Source organism: Aureobasidium pullulans, assembly GCF_000721785.1.
Source record: "Aureobasidium pullulans EXF-150 unplaced genomic scaffold scaffold_8, whole genome shotgun sequence".
NCBI lineage: Eukaryota > Fungi > Ascomycota > Dothideomycetes > Dothideales > Saccotheciaceae > Aureobasidium > Aureobasidium pullulans.
This window is the reverse complement of record NW_021941028.1, coordinates 278,451-290,311: the sequence shown is the minus strand read 5'-3', so window position 1 is coordinate 290,311 and position 11,861 is coordinate 278,451. Positions and strand designations below refer to the sequence as shown.

Below are 11,861 nucleotides of genomic sequence, written 5' to 3'. Positions count from 1 at the left end.
GCAGAGTGCTCATCACCGAGTGACAGTTGAAGGTTGAAGGCGATTAGGGCGGAAGGCTTCTAGAAGTGAATTGGGCAGAACGCACGCGCAAGGATATGCACGGTATCTACAAAGGCGACATGCACACAAGTACCCTATGTGCTAAGAGAAGAACATTCAAGGTGCGACTATTGGGTCCATTGTCCTCGAGGAGCAGGCCTCAGTACGAGTAGGCAAACATCTTTCGGCCTTCTGGAAGAACGTGACCGTGCGTGAAGAAGTGACGACCAAGACGAGCCAGGCGTCTGTGCTGGTCCGGACCGCCATTGCCAAATCCGTCGAACATCAGCGTGGCGCTGCTGAGCAAGAGCAACAGGCTTGGAAGCCGCTGCATCTCACACCGTCAAGAAGAGTCATCCTTCCTTACTAACGTCCAGAACATCAAAACAACCTCCTTTGTCTGAATCCCCCTGCCTTTCCTCGTACCACAACCCCCTCAAATCAGAAGAGTCATTTGCTCGTGGTTTCACGCGTCGGCAGAATCACCAGACCCTGTCCGCCGCACGCTTCAGCTGCCTTTCAACAGTCGCCCGATCGACTTCTCCGCACGTTTAAGCGACTGTCCGCCGACCCGCTTTCTTGTTCCATCCCAAGAGAATTTATCTCTTTCTTTCACCGCAATCTTCCACACAACAACCCCCTCGACACACGCAAAAATGGGCAAAGGTCTACGATCAAGTGTCAACAAGACGAACAACAGAAAGCTCAAGAAAAATGTCTTCGGCCCCGTCGAGACTGCCCGCACCGAGCGTCTTTCGCAAAAGCTCATGGAGTTAGCCTCGCAACCAAAGCCCCCGAAATCCGAGATGGAGGTCGAGGAATCTGGTGGTAAGAATTTTTGCCCTCGCGATACGCCATCACTGAAGCTGACACCGCCATGCGCAGACTCAAAGCAGGCCGAGTCGGAGGCGAAGGCTGCCAACGCAAATGGTGCGTTAAATGCTCTTGCAATCCCGGTGCCCAAGTCGCTCGCCCACCAATGTCCCGCTACTGCTGCTGCCTCGATGAACATGCTCACTCCTCCGCCCACCCCTCCGCTTGACATATCCGACTTCAGCAAACCCTCGATCAGATCTGCCCATAGGCATTACGCCGATGAACAGCTCTTCTTCCACCTCCTGGGTGTATCCACCGACATCCACGGCTTCGACACTTTTGGCAACATCTGTTTAGGTTTCGGATCCGATTCTGAGAGTGACAATGAAAGCAGCAGCAGTAGCAGCAGCGTTGGCAGCGGCTATGAGTGAGCCAGTTGACTGTCTGAACGAGGCTAACCCGCCTTTTTCATCATCAGACACCGCAATGGACGTCGACTTGACCAACGAACCCAGATCGAGCTGGATCAAGGCCGAGAAGAGAGCCAAGGAAGACAAGCGCAACCGCATCGCCAAGAAGCAAAAGCGCAAGGTCATCAACCAAATGACTTTCAAGAAGAACCCTCGCACCGGAAAGAAGTGAGAGGCTCGAGTCCTAGTATTTCCACGCTTCGAGGTATAGAGACGAGAGCGGCGCGATCGCTCTCAGGGAAGGACAGGCGGAAGAGGAAAGAAGCAAGCATCAAGGGCGCGAACTCATCACCGCAGCCTCACGGAGTTCTGGAAAGGGTAGAAGGTCTGTCTTGGGTTCCAAAAAGGGATGTCAACTTTACCGGCGTCAAATAAATACCAAAGGTTGGCTGCACTGTCGGAACAAAATGGATGTTTCAAGGGTGTACATGAAGCCTACTTTAGCATACGCGATCATCATATCCATGCGAAGAATCAAGGTTGCATGTTCCTGTTCTGAAGTCAAATTCGATGTTCGTTGACCGGTGATAAAAACAATACGTATATGGGTATCCTTCTCAAACTCCTAGCTATGATCAGAATGGATGCAAAAACACCATCCCCTAATTACAATATAATCAGCGACAACCCTCATCACTACCATTAAACGCTCTCACTCTCACACACACACACACACACCCTCTCTCTCTATCTCACGTGCTTGAATGAAGAATGAGCAGCGCTCACATTGACATGACATCGCCATCGCCAACATCAACATGAGGATCCGGAATCTGAATATCCAGACTCAAGAAACCCGTCCTTCTCAGATCAATCAATCTCACCTCCCTGCCTTCCCTCTCGGCCTCGGTGTTCCAACCTTCGACCCACTTCTCCATATCTCTGACTCCCCTCTTCACTCCGGTCCAACCAAAGTTGTCCCACAAGAAGCCTGTCGCAACACCCATCAAGGCATCAAACCAACTACCCCAAGTATTTGGTTCAAACGCCTGCTTGAGCATCGGATTCAACGTTTCGACTACCGTTCTGAAGTCCGATTCCGACAACCATTGATCCAGGATCTCTGGGTATAGATTCTGTAGTGCCGGGTAGAGGTCTCCCGCTACCAGCCAATCTCGCTGAACTCTGATGACGCGAGTACTCGAATACAAAGGCGAAGCAATAGCAACATGAGGGTTCAAGTGTGGGAAACAAGGGTGAGACGGACCCCAAGGTAATTCATCTTCCAATTGTGTATCGTGGCTGTGTGCACTGGCTGTGTAGTCGCCATTAGGTATGCCTTGCCATCCTGCGCTTGGAGGAAGCAAGCTGGGGTGTAGACTTGGTGGTCGGAGAGAATTGCGGCTGGATTGCTCGTGTAGAGTTCGTCGACTCGGTTTGCGATTTACGGGCAAAGAGGCTCGTGAGGGTCGGGAGTGGAGACTGTGTGTTGCTTGTGATTCGAGGTCGGGAATTGGAGGAGGTGGTGGGTGGTTCTGGATGTTTGTGGCTTCTTCTACGCCGGCGAGTTTGTTGAAGGGCTGCATTGTGTTGGGTGTCGCGGCGTGTCTGCCTTGTCGTTGTGTCGAGGAATAGACTCAGATGTAGTGATGGTATCGAGGTGCTTTGCGCCGGGTCTTTTGATGGCTGATCGTGGCGTGGTGGTGTGAGACGTATGGTCGGATTCCGAAGGTTAAGGTAGTGTCACTTAGGTCACGACTTCCCTCAAGAGATCAAAATGTCGTTCATGGTCTTTCTACAATTGAGCAGTCGCAATTTCCGAGTGCCTTGATGGGCGCATCGTCGTGCACGTCCCTCCAACATCTCGAGCCGTTGATCTCTAATTATTCTCTTTCTTCTAGAAGCACTCGACTCGACAATATACTCTGAGTGACATCGGTCGGCTTTGGTGCTCCTCGGACCAACCAAACATAGTCTCGAGTCTCCGATGCTTTATATTTTGCCGCCATGCATCTTCAAGCACTATGACCCTGCTTGACATCACGCTTACACTGCTGAACGCAAAAGGCCACGGCTATGTCCCATCCTACGCCTCCTTCTCTTGATACATAACCATACAGAGATCTTTTCATGCTTCCTTCTCCATGTCTAGAGTCCCTTTATTTGCTCGTCAACTTCTTTTCAACCTCCGAAACAACATCGCAAATATGTCCAAGCCAATGACCAATAACGCTTCCCTTTCCGTTACCACTCAAATCTCTCAAAAGGACCATCCAGCGAAATTATCGCAGTACTCTGGCCTCGAACACACAATAGCTGCTGTCAAATTCCCATCCATTGTCAAGCCGTTCAACCTCAAAGTCCAGGATGGCATTGATGGCACAGTCCCAGCATTCCTACACTTGCCTGAGAACTATCAAAATCAACAAAGTACAGCAGCAATCCTTCTCTCTGGAGCCGGCGGCGGTGTAGTAGGCCCTTCAAGCATCTACCTCAGTATGGCACATAAGCTAGCCTCTTTACAACAAGGTCTTCCTGTTCTTCGCATGGACTATCGTTTCCCAGCTCGAAACAAGTACTGTGTTCCCGATGTACTGGCAGCCATGAATTATCTACAGACTGAGCATAACATCAGTCGCTTTGTACTAGTTGGCTGGTCCTTTGGCGGCGCTCCCGTGTTCACAGTCGGTGGTCAAGACTCGAGAGTCGTGGGCTGTGCCACTGTAGCGTCTCAGACTGCCGAGACAGAAGGCATCAGAGCAGTAGGAAGGAGAGGTGTTCCGGTACTGTTGTTACATGGCACTGGTGATCGTACACTGAGCCATCAGTGCAGTGAAAGGCTGTACAGCATGTATGGGTCAAAGGGCGACAGAAAGGTGCACTACTTCGAAGGCGATGATCATGCTCTCACCATGAATAGTGCAAATGCCGAGAGAATGATGTGTGAGTTCATTGCAAGCATCGCTGGTGTCAAGATGGGAAATGCAGAGAAGGAGATTGTTGGTAAGACTTTGGTTGATGACAGTGACAAGATCGAGAAGATGAGAAGCGGCGGCGATCTGAGAGGTCTGGAAAGCGTCGAGTGAAATTGGAATCCGGCTATATTTTACGTGGATACAAAGACTTAGCAATAGATATAGACCAAGCCCTCACAGTCTGAATGTCTCTGCAAAAAATAATAAAGTTGCGGGACGATTTTGTCAGAGGCGTATGTCTGGAGAGAGCACGAAGGGGTATCCGCTCCCTGAACATGTACTCAATCATTGAAAACGTGTCGTCTTTTGATAGCCGGCTACAAGTATCTAGTCATTGATACAGTCTAGGGAGTATAAGAATCGCCACGCCACAGGCGGGCTTCATTATATACAACGGCGCGGAATTTTGACGTTTCACACACTGCTAGTCGGACGGTTGAGTTGGAGACTCGGAGAACGCTGGCCGTTGAACCAAGCATCTACGGAGTCTGATGAAATTGGTATCATGGATGGTATGATCGAGCGACAAAGTCCTCCGCGTGTGGAGACTTTGCGCTCAGCTCACCAATCATTCGCTTGAATAGAATCAAAACCCTGCTTATATCGAACCTAAGACTAATAGGAACTAAGTTACTCTTTTCGGCAGATGTTTCGACGTGGTATCGCAATGTGTATCATTCAAGCGACAGGTTATGAGCAAAACTCGATGGTCTTGCTCACACCCGAAGACCGGTAGACATCAGTCGAGGCAATCGCCGTGCAAACACTCGTTTGATCCATTCGACATTCGAAGCTTTTATGACTTGTCGTTGTTCACAGCGCACGTGCCAGAGAACTGCATGTCTGACAGGAAGGGCTGAGCGTTCCGACCCTGCGGCGAGTAACCGAGTTTGCAGCACCAATATAACGGCCGGTGATCTGGAGAGAAGCCAATGTCGTCTTCGCCACTAACCTGCTGTAGATGCACAACCATGACCGGTACCTGCAAGTTAGCTCGGCGGTGAAACATACAGCGCATATGTCTCTGCAGCCGCTCGGTGCATGTTCTCAGACTGTTTCCAACAAACGAAGAGCATCGGGTACATCCAGTCAAACGTGGAGAGATTTATGTCCGATCCAGGAAAGGCGTCCGGGCACACGCGGGAGGCTGAACTAGACCCACACTAATAGAGTTTCTTCTTAGCAACCGTGCCGAGTGTGGTCGAAGACAGAGTTGCTTGGGGGGGCTTGAGGTTCGTTCCCATTCGGAGTGACCCACGGTTTGTGCTTTGCCAGGCGTTTTCTTTGCAGCATCACCTCCTTGACACGTCTCCGATTTCCATCTCCGTCCACGCAAACACCCACCTCCATCCGCGCATCCACTACCTCGAGTCCTTCGGCGAGATCCGAATTTCGGAGCGTAGTACGATTAGGGCCACCTAAACAGTGTGTGCCTTTCGCGACGCCGAGACAAAGTCGCGACGGACGCGCTGCGATCACCAACCATCCAAACTCACCACTAGTCGACACCACCCATACCAATTCCGCCATGTACAACGCGCATCGTGGTATAGCCGGGGCACCGGCACCACCAAACAACCGCCTTGTCGAGCTGCTCGAGCAGGTGCGCGCCGAGTTCGAGGCTCAGGGCGGACGTGCAAACGAGTATGAGCATCAGCGTGAGTCGTCCCCGTTTGTCGTGACAAACACCTGCCGCTGGTTGTGTAAATACAGACGCGATGCCTGATGTATTCTCACGACTTGCTGTCGTTTCCCCATCGCTCCTTCCGAGTTGTCGCCATGGCGTTTCCCAATCCCGATGTTGTTTTTGCCGACTATAACTTATACGATCTAGTCGCAAACCAAATCCAAGAGATGGAGCTTGTACGCAGCAAGATATTCCAACTCGAGCAGACGCACATGCAGATGAAGCAAAAGTACGTTCCTACATCCTGTAGCTGCGCGACGACCATCAATTGACCTCTCGTTACAGGTACGAAGAAGATATTTCCCGTTTGCGCCGCGACCTTGAGGCTCGTGGAGGTCCCAGCCAGTCTTCGCACACTGGCCCTTCGCAGCCTCCACCACCCTCAATCGGCCATGGCCCTGCCAACCTCTTCCAGGGCATCATGGCTGGCGCTACCGCTCAAGGTGGCCCAGGTCTCGCCCCTCCCCCTTCGGATGGCCCACCTCAGGGTGTACCTGCCCATCTCCAGGGCCCACCCGGCCTGAATCCTCCTCCTGGTCCTCCTCAACACGCACCCTTCGGCGGCTACGGTCAGCCCCCAGCTGGTGTCAACGGTAAGATTTGGATCGTGAAACAATCCATGTCGACAGATCACCCTACTAACACAGCTTCACAGGATATGGTCCCGCACCACCCCAGCCCACAGCCTCCCCTGGCCCTGGCAAGCCCAGAACCAACGCTCGCGGCCCCCCTGGTATTCCAGGAACTCCTCAGCAGAACAACGCCAACCCTTACCCTGGTTCTCCCGCTATGGCGCGTCCTACTCCTCCCCCAGCCCTTGCTCAACAACAGCAGGCCCTTTCTCTGCCTCAGCACCAACAATATGCTCAAGAGCTCGGTGGTAGCGGTAATCAGCTGGTGGATTTGGCTGTCGAGACACTGCCCGGAAACCTCAAGCGTGAGGGCGAAGACTGGTACGCCGTCTTCAACCCCCGCGTCCGTCGCACGTTGGATGTTGAACTTGTCCACAACCTGGCCCACCAGAGCGTAGTCTGCTGTGTTCGCTTCAGCCGTGATGGAAGATTTGTTGCCACCGGTTGCAACCGTTCGGCTCAGATCTTCGATGTTGAGAGTGGTCAACAGGTCAAGCACCTGCAGGACACCAGTCTGCCTCAGGATGGCGATCTTTACATCAGAAGTGTCTGCTTCAGCCCTGATGGCCAATACTTGGCCACTGGTGCTGAGGACAAGATCATTCGCGTTAGTGATCCTTTTCGTTTATGTTAATCTTTGCTGACTCGGTTTTCAGATTTGGGAAATTGCCGCTGGTCAAATTCGTCACCAGTTCGCCGGTCACGAGCAAGACATTTACTCCCTCGACTACTCCTCAGATGGTCGTTACATTGCCTCTGGTTCTGGCGATCGCACTGTTCGCGTTTGGGATATTCCTAACAACCAATGTGTATTGTGCCTCACTATCGAAGACGGCGTGACTACCGTCGCCATCTCGCCAGACAACCGTTTCCTGGCTGCTGGTAGTTTGGACAAGAGTGTCAGAGTGTGGGAGCTGGCTAGTGGAAACCTTCTCGAGAGACTCGAGGAAGCTGGCGGTAACCCTGGCCACAAGGATAGCGTCTACTCTGTCGCATTCTCGCCCACTAGCAGAGAGCTTGTTTCCGGCAGTCTGGACAGAACCATCAGAATGTGGGAGCTTCAAAGCCACTATGGCAACCAGCCCATGCCACCGAGAAACCCGCGCGGCGGAAAGTGTATCCGCACGTTCGAGGGTCACAAGGTAAGTTTGCCGAATCAGAGTGTAGACGACAATTACTGACAGCTATCTAGGACTTTGTCCTTAGTGTTGCACTTTCACCTGATGGCGAATGGGTTCTTTCCGGTTCTAAAGACAGAGGTGTTCAGTTCTGGAACCCTCAGACTGGTGATGCACAACTCATGCTTCAGGGACATAAGAACTCCGTCATCTCAGTCGCTCCCAGCCCGGTCCAAGGTGGTCTGTTCGCCACTGGAAGTGGAGATATGCGCGCGAGAATTTGGAGGTTCGTACTGTCCGAACACTATATCGTATTTCGATCGACTAACCATATTCTAGGTTCTCGAGATATGACCCCGCTCGTGGATGATTGTTTGCGACCAAGTGATATGTCCAAGGACATGTTGCTCAGATGTTTACGTACATTGTTTTCTATTCCGCTTTCTCTTGCTAATTCTCTCATTGTTCTTCATTGGTACCCCTGTCTAGCTTCTGTTTGACAGGTATGAGTATGAAGAGTTTACATCAAGATGGAACAGTTGAAGGGTACTGAAGAAAAGAGTAAAGTCAAGGAAAGTCAAAAGACAGCAAAGAGGTGTTTGTGGGTAACATGACTGCTCACACAAATGGTTCATGAATTGTAGCATTCCGAGGTTAAGGGCGCGTCTCATGTTGAGGATATCGCTCAATGTTCGGAGAGCGAGTTGGCTTAGTACCTCGTTTGTAGTTTTCTCGGATCCTGTATCTGATCATTATAGTTTATATTTCTGCTTTCGCTCCCTCTCAACCTTCTACCTATTGGCCTCGGAGAGCCCGGCCATAAGCGGAGTTTTGGCAGTCGGAGTTACCATAACCGCGAGGAAGACTTCAAGAATGGCTATGTATATTGTGTCAAAGCCAGAGGCCACAATGAATCAGTAGTAAGAAGCGACCATGGAGAGCAAAATGCTAAAGCAAAAAAGGACGAGGGTTTGTGAGGAAGGCGCACTCGAATGCCAAGACAGTTCGATGCCCGCTCCAAAAACGCGGGTGGTCATGGTCGACGTGCGGGATGCTTCTCTTGCTCGGGACCTTCTTACTTTGTCAAGCAGCAAAACGACCAACTCGAGCGCTCCTTCCCAGCGCGAATCGAAAGTCGACTCGAGACTCTTCCTACCATCTGCCGAGCCCTCATCGAGAAGATACCCAGAACTCCTAGACCGATCGCAAAAGTTCTCGTCCGATAAGTCCGTCGGACCTGCCTCATTGTCGCATAATTCTCGAGTGGTCGGCAGGACGTCGCACAACTCTGAGGTCTCCGTCATGACACCTACACCACCGACAACCAACTCGTCCACTGGCGCTTCACCCGACAATGGCCAGTTCCGCGTGGTGCGCAAGAGGAACCGAATCCCTCTGTCATGCGCGCCTTGTCGTCACAGAAAGCTGAAGTGCAACCGAGGACACCCCTGCGACAACTGCACGAAGCGCGGCGACACTACCTCCTGCGTCTATGCCTCTCCTAGCGCGCGTAAGAAGCCAGGCATACATCATGTACCGACTGGTACACCAGACGACATGCAGAACCGTATCGATCGACTCGAGAGTCTGGTTCTGTCGCTCATGACCAATGGCTCTCAGGCTGCTGGTCCCTCAGCTGCTCACGCCGCGATCAATTCGAGTAGAAGCAACAGTCTCGGCACCTCGATCAGCATGCCCCTGGATCCTCACAGGGACAGCATCAGGGAAGTCGAAGGAGAAGACAGCGATATCAATGATGTTGCTCAGGACATTGGAATCATGAAGATCGATGGTGCAAAAGCCTTCTTCGTACCAGATGCGCATTGGTTCGCCATCTTGTCAGATATTGCCGAGGTCAAGAATTACTTCGCCAGCCACAAGGAGCAGTACCAAGAACAATTCAGAAAAGTCCAGGCCTCGAAGCAAGACGATGTATCAGGTTCATTCCTGTTCAAGGGTCCAAGGCTGAACAACAAGACCGAAGTCCTTGTTACCTTGCCAGACAAGAATGCTGTCGATGATCTTGTCAAGCGTTATTTCCAATCATACGATCCAGCTGTCCGTACGTAAATCCTGAAGAGACGTGTTCTATGACACACATACTAACTCAATCAGACATTATCCATGGCCCGACTTTTCAGGGGCAGTATGACAGACACTGGCAAAACCCTAACGAGACGCCAGTCACATTCCTTGCCTTGTTATACGGCATGATGACTTTGGCCTTACAGTCATACACCAGAGCAGGTGATGAGCCTCCGGAATACCAGGGTAGAACGCGAGATCTGTCTATCTCCTTCAAGCGTCTCACGGCCCAATGCATCGTGCTTGCGGACGTCACACAGCCAATGCCACAATTGGTCGAGGCTCTGATACTGCACATTCAGGCTGAGCACAGCAGTAGTAGTGACGCCGAGACTGGAATTCTCTTGCTCGTTAACCTATGCACTCGTCTGGCTATGCGTATGGGCTACCACCGTGATTCCGGCCCGTATCCTAGTGTATCGCCTTTCACCGCTGAAATGAGGAGACGAGTGTGGACTTTTGTTCGCCAGGCTGACTTGTTGTTCTCCTGCCAATTTGGTCTACCTCCTATGGTCCGCTCTGACAACACGGACTCCGAATTGCCTCACAACATCTTCGACGACGAGTTCACCGAAGACATGAAGTCGCTACCTCAGTCTCGATCAGAATCGGAGGTTACTCCAGCTTCGTACATGATCGCCAAGGCTAGACTGATATCTTGTTTCGGCAAGATAGTTGATCGCATTCAATCCGTGTCATCACCTCCAGCCTACGAGGAGATAATGAGGCTGGATGCTCAGCTTCGTGAAGCTCGTACCCAGATTCCTCCCCATCTTCAGATGAAGTCTCCCTCGGAGCTTGCCACGGTTGCACCCAATTTGATCATGCAGGCGTATGCGTTGGAACTGATCTATCTCAAGTCGCAATGTATGCTGCACCGCAAGTTCATTGCTAGAGGACGTGACTCGCCGCGTTATGCATACTCTCGACGAACCTGCATTGACGCTTCAATGGAGATGCTCGCACATCAGGCTACCCTATACATGGAGTCACAAGATGGTGGCAAGTTGCGATCGGTCAAGTGGAACATTTCTTCCCTTACAACCCATGACTTTTTGCTTGCAGCTATGATTGTGTGCCTCGATCTCTATCACACTTCCGAGTCAGATAGGAGCGCAGTCAAGACCTCCTCGTCAAGTCCTTCGTCCCCTTTGACAGGAGATGTGTGGACGCAAGACCGCAGAGAGCACATGATAACAGCGCTGCAGACCTGCGCTCAGATTTGGGAAAGTCTACGGGACAAGAGTATGGAAGCCTACAAAGCATCTACACAGCTTCGTGTAATGCTTGGCAAACTCAAATCACAAGAGCAACAGCAGACAGCGATGATTGGTGGCAGAGAGCAGCAATTGCGCAGTGCTAACCAATATGGCGTGCGTGGTCACTCTTTCGGGGCCTTCCCTAACGGCCAAGTTTCTGACATTGTCGATGATGAGGTTCCGCCTGAACATTCTGCTGCTATGACCTTGGGCCTCTTATCATCTGGCGGAGTCAGTCCTAACGCTGGCTTTGCTTCGAACAATCCTACTTCTCTAGGCATGGAGACACGCGGATACCCAGCTAGTATGGCCGGTTTGCTTAATGAGCCAATGTCGGAACGCACGGGACTGACACCTCAATACGGCGGCGTGGACGTCAATGGTCCACAAACCGTTCAAGGTGCTGCCTCTCCATTCACCCAGCTTTTTGGTGCCACCGCACCGGAAGTTGATTGGGTAAGTATTGACCTTTGCCACAGACTATCACGATCAGACTGCTAACTCGAGACAGGGTGCTTGGGATTCATACGTCCAGGGTGATCCAATGCAGATGTGGTCAATGAATCTTGAAACGAACCCTCTGGACGCGCAGCAGACTCAACAACAGCAAGTCCAACAAGCGCAGCAACAGCAATTAGCACAGCAAGCCCAGCAAGCCAGTATGAACAACATGTTCATGGGACCAGGCGCAGCCAACATGATGTGAAAGAGGACCAATGAGGGGGACTGACGTGATGAACGAATTAAGGAGGCAAAACGCGGGAAGGAATCATGCGAGCATTTGGCGTTCAAGCGAAGGCTGGCTAGCTATGTTCACAAAAGGGAAGGTATGCGTTATCA

General features: G+C 51.6%; 5 protein-coding genes across 5 annotated transcripts; 4 read left to right on the top strand and 1 right to left on the bottom strand.

Annotated features, from left to right (window-relative positions):
* Window positions 1-407: 407 nt before the first annotated feature.
* On the top strand, window positions 408-1,456 carry M438DRAFT_295692 (uncharacterized protein). Its single transcript, XM_029901885.1, has 2 exons — window positions 408-867; window positions 925-1,456. The coding sequence occupies exons 1-2, from the start codon at window positions 696-698 to the stop codon at window positions 1,284-1,286; spliced, it is 534 nt and encodes a 177-aa protein (XP_029761007.1). The 5' UTR covers window positions 408-695; the 3' UTR covers window positions 1,287-1,456.
* A 624-nt stretch (window positions 1,457-2,080) lies between these two features.
* M438DRAFT_241488 (uncharacterized protein) lies at window positions 2,081-2,563 on the bottom strand (the record flags this gene model as incomplete). Its single annotated transcript, XM_029899544.1, has 1 exon — window positions 2,081-2,563. A coding segment is annotated over one exon (483 nt), but the record flags the coding sequence as incomplete, so codon positions are not given.
* Window positions 2,564-3,135: 572 nt separating this feature from the next.
* Window positions 3,136-4,562, top strand: M438DRAFT_345048 (alpha/beta-hydrolase). The gene has a single exon (XM_029905362.1). The coding sequence runs from the start codon at window positions 3,410-3,412 to the stop codon at window positions 4,349-4,351; it is 942 nt and encodes a 313-aa protein (XP_029761005.1). The 5' UTR covers window positions 3,136-3,409; the 3' UTR covers window positions 4,352-4,562.
* Window positions 4,563-5,583: 1,021 nt separating this feature from the next.
* On the top strand, window positions 5,584-8,441 carry M438DRAFT_345047 (WD40 repeat-like protein). Its single transcript, XM_029905361.1, has 7 exons — window positions 5,584-5,898; window positions 6,075-6,156; window positions 6,213-6,520; window positions 6,583-7,166; window positions 7,216-7,701; window positions 7,752-7,963; window positions 8,017-8,441. Exons 1-7 carry the CDS (start codon window positions 5,769-5,771, stop codon window positions 8,045-8,047), a joined length of 1,833 nt encoding a protein of 610 aa, XP_029761004.1. The 5' UTR covers window positions 5,584-5,768; the 3' UTR covers window positions 8,048-8,441.
* A 538-nt stretch (window positions 8,442-8,979) lies between these two features.
* M438DRAFT_272404 (uncharacterized protein) lies at window positions 8,980-11,727 on the top strand (the record flags this gene model as incomplete). Its single annotated transcript, XM_029900564.1, has 3 exons — window positions 8,980-9,739; window positions 9,793-11,477; window positions 11,533-11,727. 3 exons carry the CDS (start codon window positions 8,980-8,982, stop codon window positions 11,725-11,727), a joined length of 2,640 nt encoding a protein of 879 aa, XP_029761003.1.
* Window positions 11,728-11,861: the final 134 nt, after the last annotated feature.

Coding starts and splice junctions, on each gene's coding strand:
- M438DRAFT_295692 (XM_029901885.1), top strand. CDS start 696: ATGGGCAAAGGTCTACGATCAAGTGTCAACAAGACGAACAACAGAAAG. Junction 868..924: donor GGAGGTCGAGGAATCTGGTG/GTAAGAATTTTT, acceptor CGCCATGCGCAG/ACTCAAAGCAGGCCGAGTCG.
- M438DRAFT_345048 (XM_029905362.1), top strand. CDS start 3,410: ATGTCTAGAGTCCCTTTATTTGCTCGTCAACTTCTTTTCAACCTCCGA.
- M438DRAFT_345047 (XM_029905361.1), top strand. CDS start 5,769: ATGTACAACGCGCATCGTGGTATAGCCGGGGCACCGGCACCACCAAAC. Junction 7,167..7,215: donor CTGAGGACAAGATCATTCGC/GTTAGTGATCCT, acceptor CTCGGTTTTCAG/ATTTGGGAAATTGCCGCTGG. Junction 7,964..8,016: donor ATGCGCGCGAGAATTTGGAG/GTTCGTACTGTC, acceptor ACCATATTCTAG/GTTCTCGAGATATGACCCCG.